We start from the raw sequence: 23,641 nt of genomic DNA, 5'->3' as shown, positions 1-23,641 counted from the left end.
AATGTTACTAGGTTTTGCTGCATGGTTTCATGGTTTTGTTTGGTGTTTTTGTTTGGTTTTGGTTTTTTTTTTGGTTTTTTTTTTTAATAGACTCTGATAATTAAGGTTTTTTCCACACACTTTGTCTGTATAAATTGCAGGTGTGTATGTGGTAATAAGCAAAGTTTTCAGGTGCTGGACTTTTCATAGGCTTTTAAAAAAAAGTTACATAAATGACTCAAGGTTTGTAATGAATAATTTTGAACCTTGGAGGTAGTAGTGCTTTTTTAATACTTTAAGGGTTCAGATCCTTGTTTCTGGTCTCTAGTAGGTTCAAGAGTGTTTGTGCATCTTCCCTGCAGAACTTTTACGCAACTAAGAAAATTGTGCCTTTCCAGTTGTTTTCTGTTTTAATAATACTTCTATATGCAAGAAAATGACTTTTAAAGACTGTAAGTGAATTGTGTTGGAGAAAATGTGAGATGCAGTAACACCTGGAAAGTTTTATTTAAACCTTTTTATTCCTATGTTCTGCAAACAACTTAAGCCATATATACATGACTTTCTGTATTATCCTAGTAGAAACTATAGTCAATATTTTATAATTGCTTTAATTTTTTCTTGTAAAATGGTGGTACGCTTTTAGTTAACTTGGAGGTATGTTCTTTGTTACACTGGTTGTCTGTGCAGAAGCACATGCCTGCCTTGGTGACAGTGGACGTTATCACAATCTTTTATTACTGTTGTTGTATCTTTATTTGCTGAATAATGTGATATTGCTATCTTGGATAAGTTTATTTTCCCAGATTAAGAGGTTATGTACTAGAAAAAAAATACCAATTGCTATTTACTAGTTCACATTATTAATATGTGAAAATTCCTGTGCTCTTTTTATTATTTATTTATAAATTTGAATTCTCAAGGGTAGAGGGGCACTATGGGCTAGGGGCAGGGTCTTGGGATAGTGTCTATTATGTTTGCATTGTACTCAGTTGACTGTAATCCAGTTCAGTGCTTTTCTCGATGTATTAGCAGGATAAGACTACTGAATAACAGATTCCTTTAACTCACCATTGCTCTTCGTCCCCTTACCACCTTTTAAATATAAATTCTTCATATGCATCTGTGCTGAAAATTACACAAATGAAACCTAGTCAGTTTCTCTTCATAATCAAACTGGAATAATTTCTCTCTTTTTACATGAAAGGTGAATCATTAGAATAATGAGGTGCTTAATTTCTCAGCAGAAGCCTTTTCACATTAATCTCTCAGTTTCACATGTATAAATGTGAATTTATGAAATTTTACTTCTCAAAATGCTATTATCCAAAAATATAAATTCTCTTCTTGTTTCAGTATGGAGTTTTTCTTCCTTCCTAATCAACATCTGTCATCATTGCTCCAAGCTAAATGGATGGTAAAGTAACAAGGAAGATTATTCTTCTTTGATTACCCAATTTGTCTTAATTACAAGCTTCTAAAACATGTGCAGCTAAATAAATGAGCAGGAAAATATTTAGAACTGGTATTAAATGCAGCTGAAGCTGCTTCAGCTGTGAACTTGAATGACTTGTGTATGTTTTTTAATAAAATTCAGGTCTGAGTTCACATATAGGTGGTTAAAGAAATGAGGCACTTGTGTGCCAATCACACAGAAATGGCAGTTTAAATCTGTAGTACTGCAATACTTGGGTCACACATACTAAAACATTTTGAGAAGGTCAGTATGAAGCAAGCAGCCAGCTGTTGGGTTTATCATAGATAAACTCCTACAGAGTGCAGCAGCATTAAATACACCAGTGGAGCATGAAAAAACTGTGCAAATTAAATTGTGAAAGCAGCTGCTTGTAGAAGATGTGTATCTTTATATTGAACTTCAGAGAGTATGTTTAGTAGGCTGTGTTAAAACTTACTATCAGAAATCTCCAACCAGAACCTTGGATTTTTGTTAAGAATAATAATTGTGGAGATATGTAACTTCTGTTTACAAAGATTTGTTCTGTATTGCACACCTTAAATTAAAGGAAGTGTGTAGAAAAGAAGCCCTACAGAATTCAGATTTTTTTTTATTTACAAACAAGAAGTCTATTTATCTCAAGGGTACAGGTCTCATTCTGTGTGTCATATTTTGCTTCTAAATTTGTTTTTTATTTCCTTTTGACAACAAGTACAATATGCTCATGTCAGTGAGGTATTTACTTAACTAAATCATGATGTTTACTAAAATATACTTTTAAGGTTGTAATTCATCTTCCTGTAGTTACAGTGCTGTGACCAAATACTTTTGTGGATGTGAAGAGCACTAGTAAATTTGTGGAAGCAAAACAATGCAATTCTTGCATATAAATGTATATTTGCCATATACATTAGTCTCATTGTTTTAAGTTTATATATTTTAAAGGGGATTTACTACTTAATATCCCAAACCTGAGTGATTTAGCCATAGGATAAATACTTGTTTTTTAAATACAGAAGTGTAAGGAATCTTGTCAGATATGTCACTACAGTCAGTGCTGTGACTCGTTAGATTTACTGGGAAATTTCTTACAGAGTGAAGTGATTTAATGGCTTTTAAGTAGTTTCTTACTGTTACTGGGATTTTTCTGTTATCCAGTTAATATCTTGGACTGTTTTGGGGGAAAATGGTAAGTAAATAGTCTGTCCACCAATTTTGTGCATTGAAAGATCACTGTTTTCTTTTTAAAGCCTGAAATATAGATGTATTTTTGAACTTGCTACTGAACCTTTAGTTTTTTGCTTTTTTGGAGTTTCTGTTGGAATATATGATTCATAAATAACATGAAATGTAATAAATCTGAGTGTTATACATTCCAGCATTGTAGGTCTAAGGACCATTGATGAGAAGTGGGCTGCTTTGGGAAACCAGTGTTACATGGAGCTCCTGAATAGTATAACCATAAACTTCAGTATTTCTCTCATCTGTAAGCAGGTAGTTAATAACATTAGGTTTTTTAAGTGCAGTTAAACCCAGGATATTACTGCTCTGTTAAAACTGATTTTTTTTTTTTAATTGATGTACAAAGGAAAGAGGAGGGGGAAGTGGAGAAGGGAGAAGAGAGAGGCTAAACTGTGGTAGAAGATAGGAAAAAAGAGCACGGCAGCATGAGCGCAGATTTAAGCAGGTGGTAACAGGTCTGCGCTGAATCCTTGGTAAAACAGACAAGGGAATAAGTGTTTCTCACATCATCATGAGTCTTCCTGAATACAGGGAGTAGATTCTATTATTTGATTAGAACAGGAGAGAGTTTTAGTCTTCACTAGTGATACATTTACTGTTAAACAATAATGGCTGGGAAGATTGTAAAGGGCTGAATTAACACACTTCCTGAGGCTCAAACAGGATACTTCAGCTCAGTTATGTCTGAAGTCTCTAGCTGTATTATAAATCATGTGGGACTTTTTAGGTTCAAAGTGTTAGCTACAGTCTCTGCAATTGAAAGGCCATTTTCTTGAATATCTTAAAATAATAAAAATGTAGCAATCTTGACACTCTGTCTATCACAGTTTTCTCCCACCTGGTGACTTAGCAAGGATAGCAAATACTTCCTGAATTTTGATAAAACACTAAGATTATTTGTAGTAGCTTATCTCAGTTGAGTCATGCATGCTGTGCAGAACAGGTTTTGAGTTTGTTAGTAACTGAGGGTTTGTGACAGTGAGAGTGGATCTTTTAGAAAGTGTTCATATGGCAATAATGGAAGAAGAAAATTTGTCTTCTGCTGCTAGGCTGTTTTTGGGTAGTTGAGAGCTTCAGGAGGTTAGGAAGATGCCTGTCAAGACCAGTCTTGAGGTTGAAGCCTTTATCATTGTGTGGCATTTGATCACTATACACGAAGGTCCCGATTTATTTTTTGCCCCTCAGGGCTGAAAATTTAGACCTCTTACTCTAGTTTTCTTATGGTCAGTGGAGAAGGCAGTAACTAAGCAACAGTCTGTTAATCTCTTTCAGATAGGCCTTTCTGTTATACTACCCAGATGTGTTTATTCGTGAATGCAGGTCCTCTCTATGTTGCTTAAAACTAGTTAGTTTTGGTGATACTAACAGGTGTAACTAACAGTGCAAAGTCTGACTGATGCTGTGTTCTAAGTGCTTCATAGCTATATGCTCAGAGCTCCGTGTTGCTGTGACTACCTGGATAATTTTGCTGTTTCCCTTCCTACTCCCTACCACATCATGAAAATGTCTGTCAGCCTTAGCTTTATCAGTAATATCAACGTCTTCAACACCTTTCATGTTCCTTGAAAAGTGTGTGGAGCCCTTGTGGGAGCCATCAGAACATAGAGGTGGTGGTAGGCCAGTCCTTGATCCAGACAGGCAGAGCAATCCCAGTGGCTTTGAAGGACCTTATTCTATGGCTCAGTGTCTGAGCTCCTGAGTTCCAAATAGGCACTCCATCCCTGCTTTTAATGTACTTTCCTTCAAGTGTTTCACCTAGCATCTGGAACATTTACAGGGAACTTTGAAATATGAAAATGGTGAGTATAGTATAGGATGAAAATATTGATAACAGTAACCTAATTTTGTCCGTTGTTTTAGGTGGGTCCACATTGTTTGTGCCCTCTATGTTCCAGGAGTGGCATTTGGAGATATTGACAAGCTACGGCCAGTAACACTAACAGAAATGAATTATTCCAAGTATGGTGCAAAGGTAAGTTAAGAAGAGATGTAGCGGCAACAAGAAGCTGTATTTTATGTTTTTGCATGTAATAGAATAGAATGTATCTTCCCAACTTTATTTTTCCTTTTTCCAGCAATTTTGTAGTGAGGTTTATGACTAAAAATGAGAAAAAGTTTGTTAATGATTGTTTTACTTACAGCCTACCTGCTCTTCCCTCCATATTTCCATCTGTTCTGTTAACATTACTCTCCATAATTTCTGTCACTGTTTTTGCCCAATTTCCTTGACTTTTTACAGAGGTGCTGATTCCGTTTGAAGTCAGTGGCAGATTGACAAAATGTGAATGGAAAGCAAGGAGGATTTCTAAGATGAGAAATGGGAGATTAAGTTGATTAGGAGAGGGGCAGATGTACATTCAGTAAGAATTACTTTAGAGTTTATATGTAAGCTAGTATGCATACAACAGGCTGTTCCAAAGCAGTGTTTACAAAAATTCACAGCTATATAGGACCCTCAACTTGAACTGATAAATGGTTCTAAAGTTAAAATTGTCTTACATGTAAATGTTTTCAGTCCAGATCAAAAGTAATCATGAACAAACCTTACAGGAAACCATTGCAGTGGGCAGAGGACAGCACTGATTAGTTTGCTAAATACTAGAGACATGGAGATAGTGTGAAGAAGCCATGTCTATCCGGATAATGGGGGGGAAGGTGGTTGGTTCTAAGTCTGCAGCTCTAAAGCTTAATTTCTGCCAAGTCACTTTTGTTTTCTTGAATGTCAATTTTTTAAATTGAATACTGAATGAAAATATGCAGTGCAGTTTTGAAAATGCATACAATATAAAAAACAGATTAAAACACTTTGGATTGCCCATATACAACATACCGGTGTCAGGAGCCTGGGCCTGCTGTGGCATTTAGCCTTGTTTAGAAATGTTTCTATAAAAAAAGGCTGGGCAAGCACACCAGACCCTGCAAACTGTTGTTGAAATGAATCATGCTCTTTTTTTTTTTTTTTTTTAATAACTTGAGTGATGTATAGGATCAGGGTAAAGAATTTGGGCATCTTTTCTTGCTGTGAGTAAGGTGAAAGTGAGCTGTGTAGGTGAAGAGGATTCATTACTGTTGCAAAGCTGTAAATGCTGTTTGCTGTATTGAGTTACAGCTTATTTTGCTACATTCCCCCCTGCTAAACCAGCTTAATAAATTAGGTTTTTTCATTTAATTTCTTGCCTGTTAGGTGTTGCAGCTACACAGCTAAAGGGTGCCCTTCTAGTGTAGCATATGTGATGTTTTGAGATTCTTCAGTCACTGAGTCTTCCTTACCATTCCATTCTGTTGTTTAACTTTCTGCATGGAGATATTATCTCTAGCTGATATACAGCCTTGCTCTCTATTCAGCAAGTAGGAGTCTAGGAAATGCATGCCTGTATAATTTTAGATCATCTTTTTGCACTGGATAGCAACGCTGCCTAAGCCGGTCATGTTCCCATTTCCTGCTTATGTGCTTATTACTCCAGATTGCTGGCACAGGGATTTGGTTTGAAATTGTGGTGAAACAGACTGAGGAATTGATCTGACTGAAAAATAAGTTAATTGTTTTTTTTCCGGATTGTGTTAGGGGATGTCAGTTCATTGTTTTGCAGATGACTGTGCCTAGAATGCACATATCTGAAGCCATAGTTCTGTAATTAACTCGCAACCTTCCTTACTGATATTTATGGGTTTTGAGTATTTGTTTCTGCACTGTTACATGTTTACTCCTCAGTCATTGCTTATCAAAGGACATCTACATAATTATCTATGGTTTTCAGTAATTCAGAGCACTGCTCTTTTATTGTTGTTTATCTTCTGAACTTGTTGAACATTTGCTGAGGAGTGGTTTTTTTTTATACCGTACTTACACAACTAATTGTGCTTGAATTGCTTGGATGGTATTTAGTTGTTTCACTGAAGGAGAATACAGTACACGGAGGTTCATATAAAAATTCATTCAACATGCTATTTAGATTATTTAAGCACTTAACCATTGATGAAATCAAAACAATTAGTGGGAGAAAGCAAGAAGTTCTAAGTAATGTCAGCTGCTGGGAGCATGCTTGGTTTCTGTACCACACGGGAGTAACCTACCAGTTTGGTTTTTATATATATATGACATAAATTATCAAATATTGGGCAAAATGCGCATGAAATATTTACTATGGCATTTTCCATTCTTCTTTATAAAGGAGTGCAGCTTTTGTGAAGATCCACGTTTTGCCAGAACTGGTGTATGCATTAGTTGTGATGCTGGGATGTGCAGAGCTTATTTTCATGTGACCTGTGCTCAGAAGGAAGGCCTCCTCTCAGAAGCAGCAGCGGAAGAGGTAGCTATGGAAAGGATAGAATAAAAGACCTCTATTGAAAACTTATGGAGATGACCTGAAATGGTAGTTTTTCTGTCGCAGGTCCTGAACAAAGTTTTTTTAAAGTAGGTAACAAGGCCTAGGCAGGGTAAAGGAACTGTATAGGGAGAGCCTTTCACCAAATTGTCCAGCTCTGAGCATCTTTTGAAACTGACTGGAAAAAAGGATAGAGAAGGTTAACGCAGAAGGTGACTTGATAGGCTAGCAGTCAATACAGCCAGGGATTCTATTTCCTGAACTTCACATATGGTGACATACTTACCTAGTGGTTTGTGTAGTACAGTAATCTCTGTTTCATTCCAAATAGGAGACTTGAGAAATTAAAGGCATTTCTGATGCCGCTTTTTCATGCATGTGTTCCAGTATTTACTTCCAATTGTAGGACATAGATATGACTTTCCTTGTGGTAACATTAGTCTTTGGAATCAGAAGGAAAAGCAAGTATTTCTAACCTCCTGATAACTTCTTAATATATTTTCTTAACAGTTTTTTTTCCTGTAATATGATTTAAAGCAATTCAGATTTGAAGTTCCTACTTCCCGATTCATTTTTATGGTATAAATAATTTTAGGTTGTCCAGTTTCATCCTGATAGGTATCGTTTGGATTAAGCATGTCATGTTCATAGCTTCACAGTTTATCTTTTTTGCCTTAGGAAGTAGCACAGGTAACACAGAAACAAGCATTACTTTCACTGTTGATCTTGACACTTTTGTTTCTGAAAACAGTGGACCACTAAGGGATTCATGACGGAATCACAAAATATTTTCTTCTGTTGGACTGATAAATAGGAAAATAGCACATTGCCTCATGGTTGTTGTCCTTAATAGATTTTGTGTAGGTTGAGTCTTTAAATGCCCTATGTGGATTCCCTCTGGACATATGTATCTGCTTGCCTTTCCACGTGAAAATTTTATTACATGTTTTCTACAGTCAAATTTTTAATCAAGGTCTCACTCAATCTCATTTTAGGGTGTGGCTAATTTTTGAAGTAAACTGTCACATACAGTGAAAACCTAAATTAAAATAAAATGTGCTGGTAAGCAAAGTCAGAGTAAATTTTATTAGTCTATGTTTTATAGAATAAAGGGAAATTTCATAGGCAGGTAATTTATTAATATTTGTATCACTTTATGAAGGAAGACTGCTTTAAGTTTTTCTTAGTCTGTTAGATTTATGGTGTTGTTTGAACACTTCTGAAAGTACAGAGGGAATAAAATATGTTTCTCAAACCACGTCTCCTCATGGTGCAGGTATTTGTAGTCTGCTTGCAAGGTTTGCAGGTGCTAAAAGTTGCTATAAACCTAGCCATGATAGTGTGCAGATATGATGGAATGAAAAATGGGAAAAAAAATCGTCAGAGAGATGATAAATCATGTGAGGGTATAGCCACCAAAATGGTTGGAAAAACATTAGAGAAACCAAATATATTGCCTTTGATAGCATTCAGGATCATTAAGCACTTGTAGGATTTAATTTAAAAGGCACAGTGAATCAACAGGAAATTGATACATGTTATATGTTAAAGGGATTTGTACTTAGGAATTTATTTTGCTGGGATTTTTTTCTTGGGAATGCAAATAATGGTACAGAGATTAACTCTACCATAGAGTACACTGTACTACACAGCTGTAGTAGAGAGTTTGGTAGGATCATGCAATGAACACAATGGAAAAACACCTTATATTGTAAATTACATCACCGTGACAAAATTGATTTAGAAATATGCTGTTTAGCTGATTTTAGAAACATGCCTGTTGGAACATGTGAACTGATTGCCAGAATGTTTGTGCTGTTCAGAGCCCTTTGGCCTTACTTTATGTCTCACTTTATTTTCGTTCCTTCCCCTTTGTTTTTTCTGAAACAGGATATAGCTGACCCTTTTTTTGCTTATTGTAAACAGCATGCGGACAGGTTAGACAGAAAATGGAAGCGGAAGAACTACTTGGCTTTACAATCTTACTGTAAAATGTCCTTGCAGGAAAGAGAAAAGCAGCTTTCACCAGAAGCTCAGGTATTGTATTAGTGACACAAATGCCTCTGTATTAATCATCCATGTTAAACAAGACAGAAATTAAGAGAAGGTAAAAATGTTATTATAGTAGAAAATTAAATGTGGAATATATTGATAGTGCATGGTCATTTAACAGCACAGTGAACTGTTAGTAGGGTTTGGTCTCTAAGGACAATTCTCTCTATATATGATATAGTTCTATCTCATATATATCTGTTTCAATAAACATCAAATATCTGTGCTTGTCTTAATTGAAAAATATTGCTTCGATTTTGAGGTAGAAAGTTGGTAATTATTTTTTTCATTGTAATTCCTAGATTTTGTTTAACATTTTCTTCAAAAAGCCAGGTATAAATCAGGCATTTTTCTATTTCTATCTAAATTTCCAATTTTGTAGGTCTAAGTGGAATTCTGTGTGCCAGGTGTTTTCATAGTAAAGATTTCCTAGGAAAAAAAATAATGTATGCAAAGAAGTGAGTCTGTGCTATTGCGTGGGAGTTGTCTGAAAGCCTTAGGCAAGTCTACATCCCTGTCTATTGACAGATCCATTTTAAAATGTTAGTTACTGTAGAAGCTCAACTGATAAATGTCCTGTTGATACAGAGGTTTCAATCCCTCTGAGGGAATCTGCATACTTTCATGTTTCAGTGTGTGTCCTTTTTATTTTTCCAATTCTGAGGAATTTCTAGCCTAATTTGCTTCACTACTTAGACTGAACTGCATTCCATGGAAAAATCACACCTGTGCAGAAAAGCAGCTTGTTACTTAAATGAAACCTGTCTGATTCATTTGTAGAAAGTAGCAGATGCTGTAAAAAATGGAAATCATTTATGGGAGAGGACTATCTGCTTGTTTTTTGAATTGAGAATTATAGTGTAATGATAAGAAAATATTGTTTCACATAATCAAACTTTTTATTTTAAAAAATGTTGCCTTTCCAGTTCTTTAGAAATCTTTGAGTAGGAGAATATTAATTTAAAATGACTTATGCTGTTGAAAGTGAGCATGAGCAAACTCATACTGTAGAAAAACTTTGAATGAAATATTATTTGGAATATTGAGCTTCATATAGCTTGATTTAAAACTGGTTTCATAATTCTTGCTGAATATACTCAGCCCTCAGTTATGTGAAATGCACCTGTGTGGTGGAGACATTACAATAATATGAATACTGCCCAATATAATGGTAAGTGCTGGTTGTGCAATATCAGTTTAGATCCAGCAGGGCTTATTGGCTCTGTTTTCAGGCATGTATTATGCAGTGCTGATAATGCTGATAAGTTCCCAGAATTTCACTTTCTCTCTCCTCTTTTCCCCAAATCAAGACCCTGCAATTTTTTAATCTAAATAATTTAGATTAAATTTTTGGAAACTGAAGGAATGATTGCTAAAAACTGCAGGTGGAGTTACTTGACACAGTGTCATAGGCACCTTGATACAAGTATGATAACTTGCATACATTTGTAGGTATGATAACTTGTATAACATTTTGTACAACCACATTTTTACTGTTGGTGACTTTGGTTTTATACAGCAGTGGCTGTAGGTGGACCTGTTGCCTGCTGCTGTGGGTCCAGGAAAAAAGCCATTGAGGTCAGAGCTGACCTGTAAGCTACATTTGCTTTGTTTCTTGGTAATTAATGTTCATAGCCTAGTAAGGTAATGTGTTAAAATGTCAGCAGTACTACCTTCAATGATTCTGTTTGAAATCAGATGTTCCGTAACCATAGTGTGTATGTGTAATGCACACCTTTTGCTTTTGTCTCAGGAGTATCTTACACCATATGGTGGGGCAATCACATTAGTTTAGTTTCTTCTTTGTGCAGGCAAGTAAACAGCTTCTAACTGATAGTCAGCTGGAGTTTTGCCTCTGAAGGTTTGTATGTTGATGTCAGTTGCTGCCAGAATTGCCACTTCATAGAGTTCCCTCAAGACAGTGTTTTCCAACTGTCAGTAACAGCTTGATCTTCTGGGGTAGATCTCCCAGATGGTCACAAATATACAGATGTCATCGACAATATATATTGTGAGCTTCTCTTGTCTGCTTCACTTCTGTTTGGGTTGTGTTCTTGACAAATTATAATCAGCAAGTTTAACATTTATGAAGAGAAGTGGCACTGAGAAAGGAATTCCTACGAAACTGTGTCAAATATGGTAAAAATGCTCTTCAACAACTTTCGTTGCTCACATGAATACCAGTTTAATGTGTATCTAAAGTCATATGTGATAGGTCAACTGAAGCTTCTACCAGTAGTGAATTTTCACAGTCCCATTGAATTATCAATATTAGAAGGGGTTGTCTCAAAGCCAGCAGTCATCTGTTGCTTTCATCAATGGGGAAATCTCATCAAGAAATGTGTACCTGGCTCCAAAACCTGTTGAAAGAATGTCATTTGTGTGTGCACATTGAAGTAAAATGGAATGTCTGTATCAACCTCTGTTTCTTGAGTTGTGGAGTTCCAGAGTGAAAATGGCATTGATTCGAATGTGCAGCTTTTAGAACAAAAATAAAATGCAGATGTGTTCCAAATTATAACTCGGAACTGCTTTAGAATTGTTCCTTGATGTTTTTAATTTGCGGAATTGTTCACTGCAGGCTCGGATCAATGCCAGGCTCCAGCAGTACCGTGCCAAGGCGGAGCTGGCGCGCACCACCCGGCCCCAGGCCTGGGTGCCCCGGGAGAAGCTGCCACGGCCGCTGACCAGCAGCGCCTCAGCCATCCGCAAGCTCATGCGCAAGGCCGAACTGATGGGAATCAGCACGGACATTTTCCCAGTGGATACTTCAGATACCAGTTCCAGTGTTGATGGAAGAAGAAAACATAAACAGCCAGCTCTCACTGCTGACTTTGTGAATTACTACCTTGGTAAGGGTGAAAATGGCTTACTTTTCTCAATGAAAAGGTATCACTTTGTGGCATTGTGCTTTGCTATTTCATTGGCTTTTTAATTTTTGTTGTATTTAATTGTTTATAGTAGATAAATGTGGATAATGACTTCATTTTAGGTCAGGTATATTACTGCTTGAAGTCTCTGTTTACAGAGGAAGTTTTTTTTTTAAAGACACTTCAGAAAAGAATAAAATCTTTCAAATATAAACAGGAGACTAAACTGTCTTTAAGAGGGGAGTAGGTAACTTTTGGTATAATTTATTTTTGGTATAATACGTTTTTGGTATAATATTTTTTCCTTAAATTCTCCTCCATGTCTGTGTGAAATAGCATAACTTTTTGACTGTTCGCTAGATCCTGATCAAAGTTCATCATTCAAACAACTACAATATTTATGCAGCAAAATACAAATGTTATGACTGTTCATTCTTCTCGGTCTGTGTATTAAACCTGTGGGCCATAGTTTTGTGTCTTTGTATTGTTACAGTTTTTTATTTTATATTACTTCACTTTTTTTTAGTGCATAAAACTTGGAAATGTATATTCAAGAATAGGAAATGATGTGGTTTTCTTTTAAATAGAGAGGAATATGCGCATGATTCAAATCCAGGAGAATATGGCTGAACAGAAAAATATCAAAGATAAGTTAGAAAATGAGCAAGAAAAGCTTCATGTGGAGTATAATAAGGTAAAGAAGAAGGGGTGGTAAACCCTTATACCATTTTAGTATTGCTACTATTAACTTTGATAGATTTTTTTCTTTCCATGGAAAAGAATTCAGATGACAATGAAAGATGCAAAATACTGACCTTTTAAAAGTAACAATTAAAAACATATTTCTTATATTAAAAATATTCAGTAGCCTATCTTCTCCCATACAAGTAATATCAACTTCTAAAATGTGATATGTTGACTGGACACAAGTTCTTTAACTGACCCTACTGAGAGCTCCAGTAACAAATTGCACATAGACGTGTTTGAACCTGCACGATTCTCTGCTTGGAGCCCCACTTGATAACAGGCAATCTACAATACTCAAGAGTGTTATTTATTTATTTGTGTCAATTACAACTCCAGTTGGGCTTAGGTTTAATGACTTAACTGATTTTTCCGACAGAAATAATCGTATGCACACCTCCATAGTGTCCTCTGCACGCTTTTTACGGTAAACAAATTTAATGCTCATAAGTTACGACTTTGCTTCCACAAAATGTTGCTAATGTAATTTTCTAATAACATTATGAGTAGAAAAGAACTTTTTGCATTTTTTTCCAAATAAATATTCATTTTAATATTAAGTTATTTTGAAACATAGATACACTTACTGTACGTTTTATGACCAATGACATGCTGCAAGTCTTGCTCAATTCAACAGCCTATTAAATGGTAGTTGATGATGACAAAAAATGGTGTTGCTATTAATTCCTAAATTGTTCGGTGTGTGTGTTTTAAGTGAGAACATATGGAAAATGTAGCAGCAGATCCCTGTGAACTGCCCAGAGGTGATAAAGGGAAAGGAAATTGTGCCTGGGGCTTTTAACCAAATTAATAGTTACCTCCCAAATTGTACAATCTAAAGAGACTTCCAGAAGGAAAAAAAATCCTTTTTTTTGCTCGCACCCTTTAATTTTAATCTTTCTTTTTCTGTGGGTGTGAATGTGGCAAAAGGGAGTTTTAATTCATTTATATGTTCTCTTATTATAATCTTGCTGCCTAAGTAGTGGGGACAGCACATAAAAGATGTTGCTGTATTTCAGTTTTGCTTTTCATTCGACTTTATGAAACCTTATTTCCATGCTGAAATACTGCAGGTCTTTACAAAACAAATGGTTTCTTCACTTCTATTAGATTACTGAATGATTGTACTGATCTCAGCTATATCGATATGAGTTTTATTGTTTTTCTAATCCCACAATAAATTAATGCACCCTCGGTAAGTAAGAGGTTGAGTAAATTTTATTTAATAACTCTTAATGGATTTTCATTCCTGTTGTCTATTCTTTTTCTTTGACTTTTCAGCTGTGTGAGTCCTTGGAAGAGCTACAAAATATGAATGGAAAACTGCGAAATGAAGGGCAAGGCATTTGGGCTCTGCTGGGTAGAATCATTGGACAGGTAGGTTGATTCCTTGCCCCCCTTTACAGAAAAAAAACAGGAGAACAGGTTTTCCAAGAATAGGCTTTTTTGTTTCTGTCTGCTACTTCTGTGACCGAATAAATTGATCTGATTTGATCAGACCCAGGTTTTACTCAGGGGATAATGCTTCCTGATTGAAGTACCTAGACTTCTGCAACTGGGAACGTGTAGCTTGATTTTGCTATTGTAATACTGTGCTTGTTTGCAAAATTCTTTCATTTGGTATAAGTGATTGACCTGTCATTTGTGATGAACTGTAGCATGAAGCATGACTTAATCCTAGTGTTCTTGTCTCCATCTGTCTTTAGTTACTGTAGGCTTTAAGTGATAAGTTAACTATTAATGGCTTTTATAATATAAAAATCCTTTTAAATACGGTATGTACGTGATGGTGTGTAACTAGACAGAGGAGAATATTTTGATCAAAAGAATATAAATATCTAGGACAACAGAAGGTTTAGATTACTTCCTGTTGCCAGCAATTATCTTTGTTCCGATTGATAAGGGGAAAAAGAGAAGCAAAGGTTTTTGCAGCATTTTCATATATGTTTTATGTCAGAGGCATTAAATGTCAATTGACATTTTGGATGTGAGAGGGAGATTGCAATGATTTCCAGTTACAATTTAAGATTGAAGAAACTGTTCACTGTGAAAATGCAGACATACAATTATCCACAATTTTGGCATGCCCTTTTTTTACTGCTGGGTTTATTCTGCTGTTCTGGGAACAACCTTTACACTTTATGCAGTAATGGTTCCTAAAATATGCAGCCTTTTACTAGTTCCATTTGTCTGCCTACCTCTCCTACTTGCAAAGAAGAATTTTTGCATAACATATCTTTTAAACCAAGACTATTTTTCCTTCCTTTGAGTAAGTATTCGTAAATATATTTCCTGTTGCACATGTTACTCAATTAAAAAAAAAAAAAAAAGAAAGAAAAACTGAGTAGAATTCATTTACACAGCTTGCATGACATTTTTTTCCAGTTGGTTGAACAGATGCAGACCCATGGGGCTGTTGAGAAATGACTTTGATAGATGGTTGCTGTCTGAGAAGCCAGCATACTGCAGATAGTAGAAACCCAACGAGAGTCTCGTCTGCTTTGTGAAGGGCTTGGTCCAATAAGATAATTTTTCTAATTAACCTGTCGAGCACCAGTGTAGCTGTGCTGCTGGGGAAAATAAACTGCCTCAGTATTCTGTCACTTTCATGAATCTGCCTTTGCTTGTTTCAGCTTCCTAAAGAAATGCATCCTTGTCTGTCCCTATATTGGAAGCTTGAGGAAAAATTCTAAGACCTAGTTTTTCTGTATGTTCCTTACTGAACTGAACAAATGACTGTAAGACTACTTTATATTACAGAATCATACTGGGGTAAATGTATACTCTGTAAAATAGTTAGCTAAGCATTTCCCACTCATTATGTGTCTTGTTCTTCATGCATTGAGACTAGAGGAATATTCTTTAAAAGTGTCAAGACTCATGTGTACTGCATTTCTTCAAATCCAACAGAAATTGAACATACCAGCAATTTTACGGGCTCCTAAGGAAAGGAAACCAAGTAAAAAGGAAGGAGGAGCACAAAAGGCATCTACACTTCCGGCAGTACTTTATAGGCAAGTAATTAAATTCTGACCGAATAGATACAGTATCTAGTAATTTATATTTTGAGTAAAGTGTTCTGAGAAAATAGTTTCAGTTTTTAATTTAAAAAAATGCTTTAAAGTTGTCTATATGTTTTACTTACTTTTGAAGGCTAGGTTGAATAGTGATCAGTTCTTCACCCTACCACATGAGTAAAGATTGGGTGTTTTTGCTAATTTGACAGCAGTGCTTTCGGGACAAAGCTAACTCCTTGCATCTGAAGTAGAAGGGTCCTTTGTTTTTTTGATGTAAAAATTAACTAGTCACTTTGTTCTTTGAATGCAGTCATCTGAGCGGATGATTTTAAGAACAGTGATGATGCTGTTCAGTCATGATTCCTGGATGCACGAGACACTTGTCATATAAGAATTCTCGCTTTCTGCTCCTGCTAAATTTCCCTACTTCTATTTGTAATAATTCCCAAGGCTGTGAAATGTATTCACTTAGTCTGTCATAGTTCCACCTTTTCCCCTCTTCCATAAGCAGTGAAGCTACTGACTGGGTTTTTATTAAGCGTAGTAGTGGGACACAGACTAGGATCCCAGACTGTGACTGTGCAAAGTACATGTGTGTCATCTAGGATCTTTTGTCACCACTGCTGAGGAGTGACATGTTCTGTTGCTCATCTAGCGAGCAGCATCCAGCCACAGCAAGTAGTGTCTTGCCCAGCTAGAAGGCTAAGGGAAGAGGATGATTTACACAAGCAAAAGTTAACTTTAGTGCTGCAAGTGGTAGAAATCTTGGAAACGTGGCAGTGGGCTGAGGATTCGATGTACACAAATGATTGGAGTCATGCTTCACCAATTCTGTTTCATTCAAATGCACTCAGTTCCTCCCATGTTATACTGCAGTCAGTGAACACCTGTCTTTTCAAAATAACTAAAATCTCAATTCCACTAAAATAATAATAAAAAGGATGTGTAATTTCTAATGAGTTACATTGTCCAGCACAGCAGCAGCACACACCTATTTTAAGGTGCATATCGCTGCATAAGCGTGTGATTGATTATTAAGATTGGTATTAGCAGCTTAATTTTCTGTTTAAGTGTTTGTTGTATTTTTTTTTCCACTTGCCACTGGTATATTTTGTTGAAGTATTGAGTGATTACTGACTTGTTAGATTACTAGAAGTCCTAAGAAATTTAATTGGAAGCCATTTTTTTGCTGGGAGCCTTTTACACTTTTACTGTACCTTGGTAAAAGCACCTTAAAAAAAAACCTCCAAAATTACTCCATAATTACTTCAAAAAGTAATTATGCACTTAAATGGTACATTCAAATTGAAGTTGCCACGTTTGTATTGAAACTGGGGATGTGCTGGGGTGTATCATTTATTCTTTATGAGTCTGTAATTAAAATGCTTTTCTGCTATGTATATGAAAAGTTGTGGAATTTGCAAGAAGAACCATGATCAACACCTGCTGCTACTGTGTGACACTTGTAAACTCCATTATCATCTTGGTTGCCTGGATCCACCTCTTACAAGAATGCCAAGGAAAACCAAGAACAGTTACTGGTAAGAACACAGTTAATGGGTTGTCCTGTGCTGTCTCTGTACTGAAAGTAGGATGGGAATGTGAACAGACTTGCAAATTCTGAGTGGATAAGACATTGCTTTAATGCAGTTTGAACAGGTTTTTTTATTTTCTGGTTATTAGCAGTGATGTTTCAAGGTTAAAAAAAAAAAGAAGTTGTAAAGATTTTCTCTTTATTAGCCACTGTGTAAAAATAGGTTATAGCTGTAATTTTCTTGGGTTTTGAAATCATCTGTGGTTGTTATTGCTGCAGTATAATAGCAGCAGGAAATTACAGGCTAATACTTTTGGGAAATGAAAGACTTGGTTTTCTGTTTATGTTAGGACTCAGATAAGCGACTCTGTTCGGATCTTCAGGCAAATACTTGTAATATTTTTAAATAAACTTGCAAGTAGTAGCTCTGTTTATTGCAATATGGGAAGTGTTGGGTTTACTGCTGTCTTATGACTCAAATGTATATTGGCAGAAGAATGTTCGTAACTGTACTTATTGCAGTTACATTTCCACAAATTAAAGTTCTTTCATGCTTGTGGAGTAAAACAAAACCTAAGTTGTACAATGGAGAAATGATAAGGTGGCAGAGATTCTGATTTCCAAACTCTCATAAAATTATAGCTTGCTCTGCTCTGTGGTGTTAGCAATCTGCATGTTTAAACTGCTTGGAAATGTGTTAGAACGAACTCAGAAACAGTTTGGAGCTGGCAAGAAGAGTCTAGCATCTCGAGGAGTCATTCATCACCTTGTCTGAATGTTAAGGTACCAAATCAGAATAATGTAAGAGTTGCTTCTAAAAATACAGTAAAACTATTTTAACAGAAAAATACTAGTTTCTGTTTTCTTCATATGTATCTTAATTTTTTATTAAAGAACTTGCGTAAAACATTTACTGCAGCCATCTTTTTGGTTAGTTTTGAAGGTTGTGTGCAGAACAAGATGGCCAGCACATGAAATGGGAAGCCTCTCTTTCTTATATCTTTAATGTGACAAAACCTGGATTTACCTCAGTAAATTTGCTTAGCAAATTAATAGAGATTTCAGTTAAAAGGTGAAAATCTCAAAAAGGTTTTCACCATCATTAATACTTTCCTGAACCTTATTTTCCTTTAATTATTTGATGTAGTGTGTTGTTAGACTTTTGATCTGTTTGGTCAAATTTGCCAAGTAGTCATTTTACATGGAAGCTTTTTTTTTTTTTTTTTTTTTTAATATATATATTTTTAGATAGTTTCTTCATTTACACAGGAGATTTGATTTTTGTTCTGCTTTTTAACAAAGTTGAAAAGGCTCACTAAAAGCTATCAGTCCAAAAGATGTAAGACTAATTCTCAGTAGGTGTTAAAGGCAGGATAGGTCAGGTTAGGTAGTAAAGCTCTTTCATTTCAAAGCTATAACTTAGCTTTGTTGTGAATTTCATGCTTCAGTTATGTCTTAGATCACAAACTTGGCTTTTACTTCTAATTAGCTCAGGCATATTCTGGAGTGTGAGATGATAGCAGACAAATTGAGCTGCATCGATTGCATTCTTTTCATCATTGAACATTCCTTTATGTATTCTTTTCAGGATCAGTAGAGAGCATATAGAACAGACCCTTAATCCAAGTTTGAGTTCAGCAGGTTTTTCCTCCCCTGCTGTTTTGAATACAATTTTTATCTTTTGATTAAGATATGAAGAAAAGTGCATTTTTTTCAGATGGGGGCCATGTACTTTTCAGATATTTGTATAGGATGTTATAGGAACATAGCAGAAAAATAAAAGAAAATTGGTATAATAGGAAATTCCTTGAAACACTAGGCTTGTACAAGATGTAATAGGATATTTGTATAGGATGTAATAGGTACATAGCACAAAAATGTAAGAAAATCGGTATAGTGGGAAATTCCTTGAAACACTAGGCAGATTGAAAGACTTTATTTAAGAGTGGTTAAAAACATTGACTTTAGTTCTTTTTTAAAATAGTAATCAAAAAACAATTAAAAATAATTTTCTAATTTTTTTTCTTTTTGTTCCATTATCACTGCTAATAATTTACTCCAAATAGCTAACTTGAGCCCTTGCAAAAGTTTTTATGGTTACAGTCATGTACTTTACCAATATATGTTTTTTTAAACAATGAGTACTTTAACATGAAGTTATTCCATAAACTTCATCTTTTATATTGTGTTTGAGTATGCCAGATGATTCAGGTTTTGTGTGTGATGCTACATAGTCTAATTTGTAGTTATACTTTTTGTCCATTTCATGGTCAGCATTTAATAGTTTAAATTGCAGTTTACCAAAAATAGGTTTGAAATTGTTAAATTAAATCCAGCATTATATATTAATAGTAGGAGAAAAAAAATTAAATATATTATGTATTTAAAAGCTAATTTGTTGAAGAAAGCATAAATTATATTTCGTTTTCTCAGTGTTTCTACCATTTAAAATGAGTCAACAGTTTTTGTCTTAGTGAAATCGTAGTAGGAATTTAGACCTGGTGAGCACCAGTGTTTCACAGCTTGCTATTTTAACTGATTTAAAACACTTAACACAAAGAATTTTCCCTGTTTGGAGGCCTGACATTTTTCTTCAAGGTAACAGTAATAACATCTTACACATCAGTTTGTACCATAGTAAGTTCAAAGCCTGTCCTCATTTCAGATGGATTTGCGATGAAGAGCATAGGAGCTATTTTATGCAATAATACATTAAAGCATTAATTTATGTCTGCTTTGATGCTGTGCTTTCAAAGTAGAATCATAGAATATCCTGAGTTTGAAGAATCGAGTCCAACTCCTAGAGCTGAAGTTTTAACCATACAGTGAAATGCTGTGGTTTGTTTTCATTTAAAAATTTGCAATTTTCTGTTTCTTAGAAATCCTATTGATTAAACAATTGAATATTATTTTGATTAACATGTTACTGTAATACTAAGTCTTATCATTCTTGCTGACAACTTGTGTGCTTTTGTGCTCTTGGCCATTCTGGATGTATTTTCCTGGTAGAGAATGATCTGAACTGGTACTCAGGCAATGCACAAGTGTTGGCAGACAATATAATGGATCAAAATACAATTGTAAAATATTGACATTTTCATTAACAAAATACTTGGCAGCTACCAACAAGGATTAGCTTCTTCTATTGGAATGAGATTGCTGAAAAACAATAACTTCTGGTAGCATATGAAATACTGGGGACTGAGATGGACAAAACAAGGACTAGTGGTTGCATTAGGCTTGGTTGGTTTTGTTTTTGCTCTAAAAGGCCAAGGTATTTTAGTGGTGACTGCTCTGGGGGGTATTTGCCACAGGACAGAATGAGCTGTAGAGTTCCTGACCAGTAGTTCCATAAACACTTACGCAGTATCTGAACATTCATTCATATTCCTGACCTCATTAATTCAATACTGATCCAGCACATCTTCAAATGTTTTTTCATCCCGAGTCACTGGATAATGATATAAAATTATTAACTTACATAAACATGAGTGGAATATGACATATACATTTTTATGTCTTTGTCACTTACCCTAATTGAAGGATGTTTGGGTTGTTATGAATGGCAAATTTTCTTTTCTTTTTTAAACTCTGTAACTTTACACTCTGTAAGGTAAGCTCTTTGAAGCTTTTTGACAACTGTATTAGGTTCATATATACTGTCTTTTCTCTCCAGAATAAAAGCAACCCTGTTTTTTTTCCACCTCCAGTACATCATTTGCATGTGTGATTTAGAGAGCACGGGTGTCATCTTGAAGCCGTTGTCCATGTGTCTCGAGTTCACAGTGGCTTAATTCTTTGTAAACGTTGTGAGAGGTGACAAAAACATAGAGAGCGTGTCTGTGAGACCTGTGTCTTCCTTATGAAAACAAGCCCCTCTTGTTTTCCTTTTTAAACACTGAGGATGGAACTGTTTTCCGGGAGCACTGTAGTGGTATTTGCTAAGCAATTTGAAATCACTCTTTCCGAACTCACTGCTACTGAGTTGACAAGATGCATCTTGTGATGTGGGAAGTTCTCTCTCATTGTTGTACCAAGTTAGATTGAGAACACAAACAAAATCACACAATTTCTTTTTTTCTTCTGTAGGTTGTTAGTGCTTAATCAAAGACTTTCTGTATGATTAAGAGATTTCAAATCAGTTGTGAGATTTCTTGATGGAACAAAAACTTCCAGTAATTTTAGCAGTAGGCACATTTTAGAAGTAGGCATATGATTGCCTGCTACTGATTTTCTCTGTGGGTCTAGATTAGGGAAGTCTAGACTAAAAGCAAAACAGAAGCTGTGTACTGAAAGTTGAATATTTGGCACCATTTCTCCTGTTATTTTGCTTATGCTGCAGAGCAATGCTTGTTAATTTAGAGGGAGTTGAAGATTATTGCAGTAGTTCTAAAGGTGACCTGCTGTGACAGGTTCTATGTTCACTGCTTGTCCTTCCAGAGCTGAAATTAAGTGAGCATGACTTTGGCATAGCCAAAAAGAAGTCATATGGCTGTTTTCTATGGCTGTGTTGGGATTAAACAGCAGAATGGGAAAAAGTACTTCAAATTCAAGGACCGTGTTGAAATAAACTATAAGAAGAGCTGAAAAGAGATTGTTTCCAAGTCAGAGGAGTGTGTGTCTGTAATAGCTTTTCTGTGGTTCTGTGGGAGCCAAACTGCTTTGTAGTTGAAGCTTGTCTGTTTTGTAATAGGGATGATGGGACATGGTTGACTATGATAGTAGAGCCTGTTCTGGTAAATCAAGAGGTTGCTTGTAAGTTCATGTTTATAACTCCTTTCCCCCTTGACCTTTGATATATTTTTGGAGTTTTGTAATGTGATTTGAACAATACCCTCACCTCCATCATAGTATGATTTTGCTTTTCTTTTCTAGATCTAGGCTTTTTGTAATTTTGATTTCACACTTTCACAGCCTGTTTCAGAGCATATATATATTTAAATAGCATAATAATGAAACTTCAGGACTTTGGTGATCTGTATGGATATTTTCTGTAGGACTGTCTGAACATATGTAGCAGAAAAATGGTGTCTTTCCATTGTAATAACAGAGAGATAAAGAACAGGAATTATTTAAATCATACATGCAGGGTGGTAGATGCAAGAAACTGGATTCCCAACTCCAAATATTGTTGTAAAACTCTGACTATTTGTTTTTCTTCTGAAAGTGTCATTTTTAGTGCAGTTCTTAAGTTATGGATGCTTTTTCCATAATTTATACAAAGCACAGATTTTTACTATAATAATGGGGAAAATAAATGCTTTGTAAGAACTACTCATAAAATTTTTGAACATTTTCATAGATATTGCTTACATCTGCATAAGCAGATCATAGTAATTACTTTCATATGTGCTTTCCAGTGCATAAATTAATGACATGACTGATGCTGCAGTGTTGCTGAGGGCTGTGCTCTCTGATGCTTACTAAATAGAAATTCACCTTAAAGCTTTGGATTGGACAGCTTTAAGAACAATGCATCTTATAAAAATAAAGAACTCAAAGTAACTTATAGCTAAGCAGGCATGCAAAATATTGAGGGAATATTATTACTTTAAGTTTCTCTCTCTCTCATCACTGGAGTGCCTTTCTCCATCAGATCTTAAAGTAATAGTAGTTTGGTCTGTGTGCCTTTATTCACTGAAGCACATGTGAATACATATTTGTGTGTGTATATTCACACAAATTTATGTAAACATATAACTGTAAAAAGTAGCATAGTGAAAGCTGTTGTACCTTATATTTTTCTATATTCTATTGTCTTAAGACCTAGCGGTGTTAACAAGTACTGTGTAGAGGTGTTAACAGGTACTGTGTGTGTAACAAACTGAGGTTTGTAAAGAGGACCATGCTCATTTTATCAAGCACAGAGAAGTAAAGCTACTCCCTTTTCACCCACCCCTTCTGATAATGGAGGAGCAATAGGGAGGGATTTACTAAAATCACAATAACCACAGCAGTATTCATAGCAAAAGGTATACGAGAGAGAGTGTTTTACCCACAAAAGGGTATTCACCTCTGGAAGCAAACAAAAATGTTTCCAAAAAGTGCTACTGGACAAAGGCTTTAAGCTGAGAAGAGCTCTTGTGGCTTAGCATCCCCCTGCCCCAGTGTAAAGAGACCAGCAAAGAGCTAGGCTGAAACTCAGAAGCCAGATCGCTGGCCTTGTGCTTCCCGCTGTTTTCGCTGACCGCAGCACTCGGCTGTGTTTGGCAGCGTTTGCCCAGCTCCAGTCAGGCCCGTGCAGCCAGCGCTGGCACCGCACCACCAGCACTGGCTGGGGCTGCTTCAGCTGCACCAGCTCAGGTGGGGGTTTGGAATGGAGAAAGGGACCAGCAATGGCAGGCAGGGGCTGGGGCTGACTCGTCCCAGCACCTTCTCTCCAGAGAGATCCAAGCAGGATGGCAAATTTTCACTTTCTGGCA

General features: G+C 35.8%; 1 protein-coding gene across 5 annotated transcripts in view; it reads left to right on the top strand.

Annotated features, from left to right (window-relative positions):
• PHF14 (PHD finger protein 14) overlaps positions 1-23,641 on the top strand; it is a 162,168-nt gene that overhangs the window by 28,375 nt on the left and 110,152 nt on the right. For all 5 annotated transcript variants that reach the window (XM_066196765.1, XM_066196773.1, XM_066196748.1 and 2 more), the window contains 8 exons: positions 4,538-4,649; positions 6,850-6,987; positions 8,893-9,039; positions 11,636-11,906; positions 12,512-12,618; positions 13,950-14,045; positions 15,579-15,682; positions 17,095-17,226. In XM_066196765.1, the coding sequence (XP_066052862.1) occupies positions 4,538-4,649; positions 6,850-6,987; positions 8,893-9,039; positions 11,636-11,906; positions 12,512-12,618; positions 13,950-14,045; positions 15,579-15,682; positions 17,095-17,226 (1,107 nt within the window). The remainder of the gene's footprint in view (positions 1-4,537; positions 4,650-6,849; positions 6,988-8,892; positions 9,040-11,635; positions 11,907-12,511; positions 12,619-13,949; positions 14,046-15,578; positions 15,683-17,094; positions 17,227-23,641) is intronic.

This window comes from Chamaea fasciata, unplaced genomic scaffold (genome assembly GCF_029207755.1).
Source record: "Chamaea fasciata isolate MVZ Bird 193981 ecotype frontalis unplaced genomic scaffold, bChaFas1.0.hap1 SCAF_1, whole genome shotgun sequence".
In the NCBI taxonomy this organism is placed as follows: Eukaryota; Metazoa; Chordata; class Aves; order Passeriformes; family Sylviidae; genus Chamaea; species Chamaea fasciata.
The sequence above is the reverse complement of the archived record's forward strand: the minus strand, read 5'-3'. Positions and strand labels throughout refer to the sequence as shown.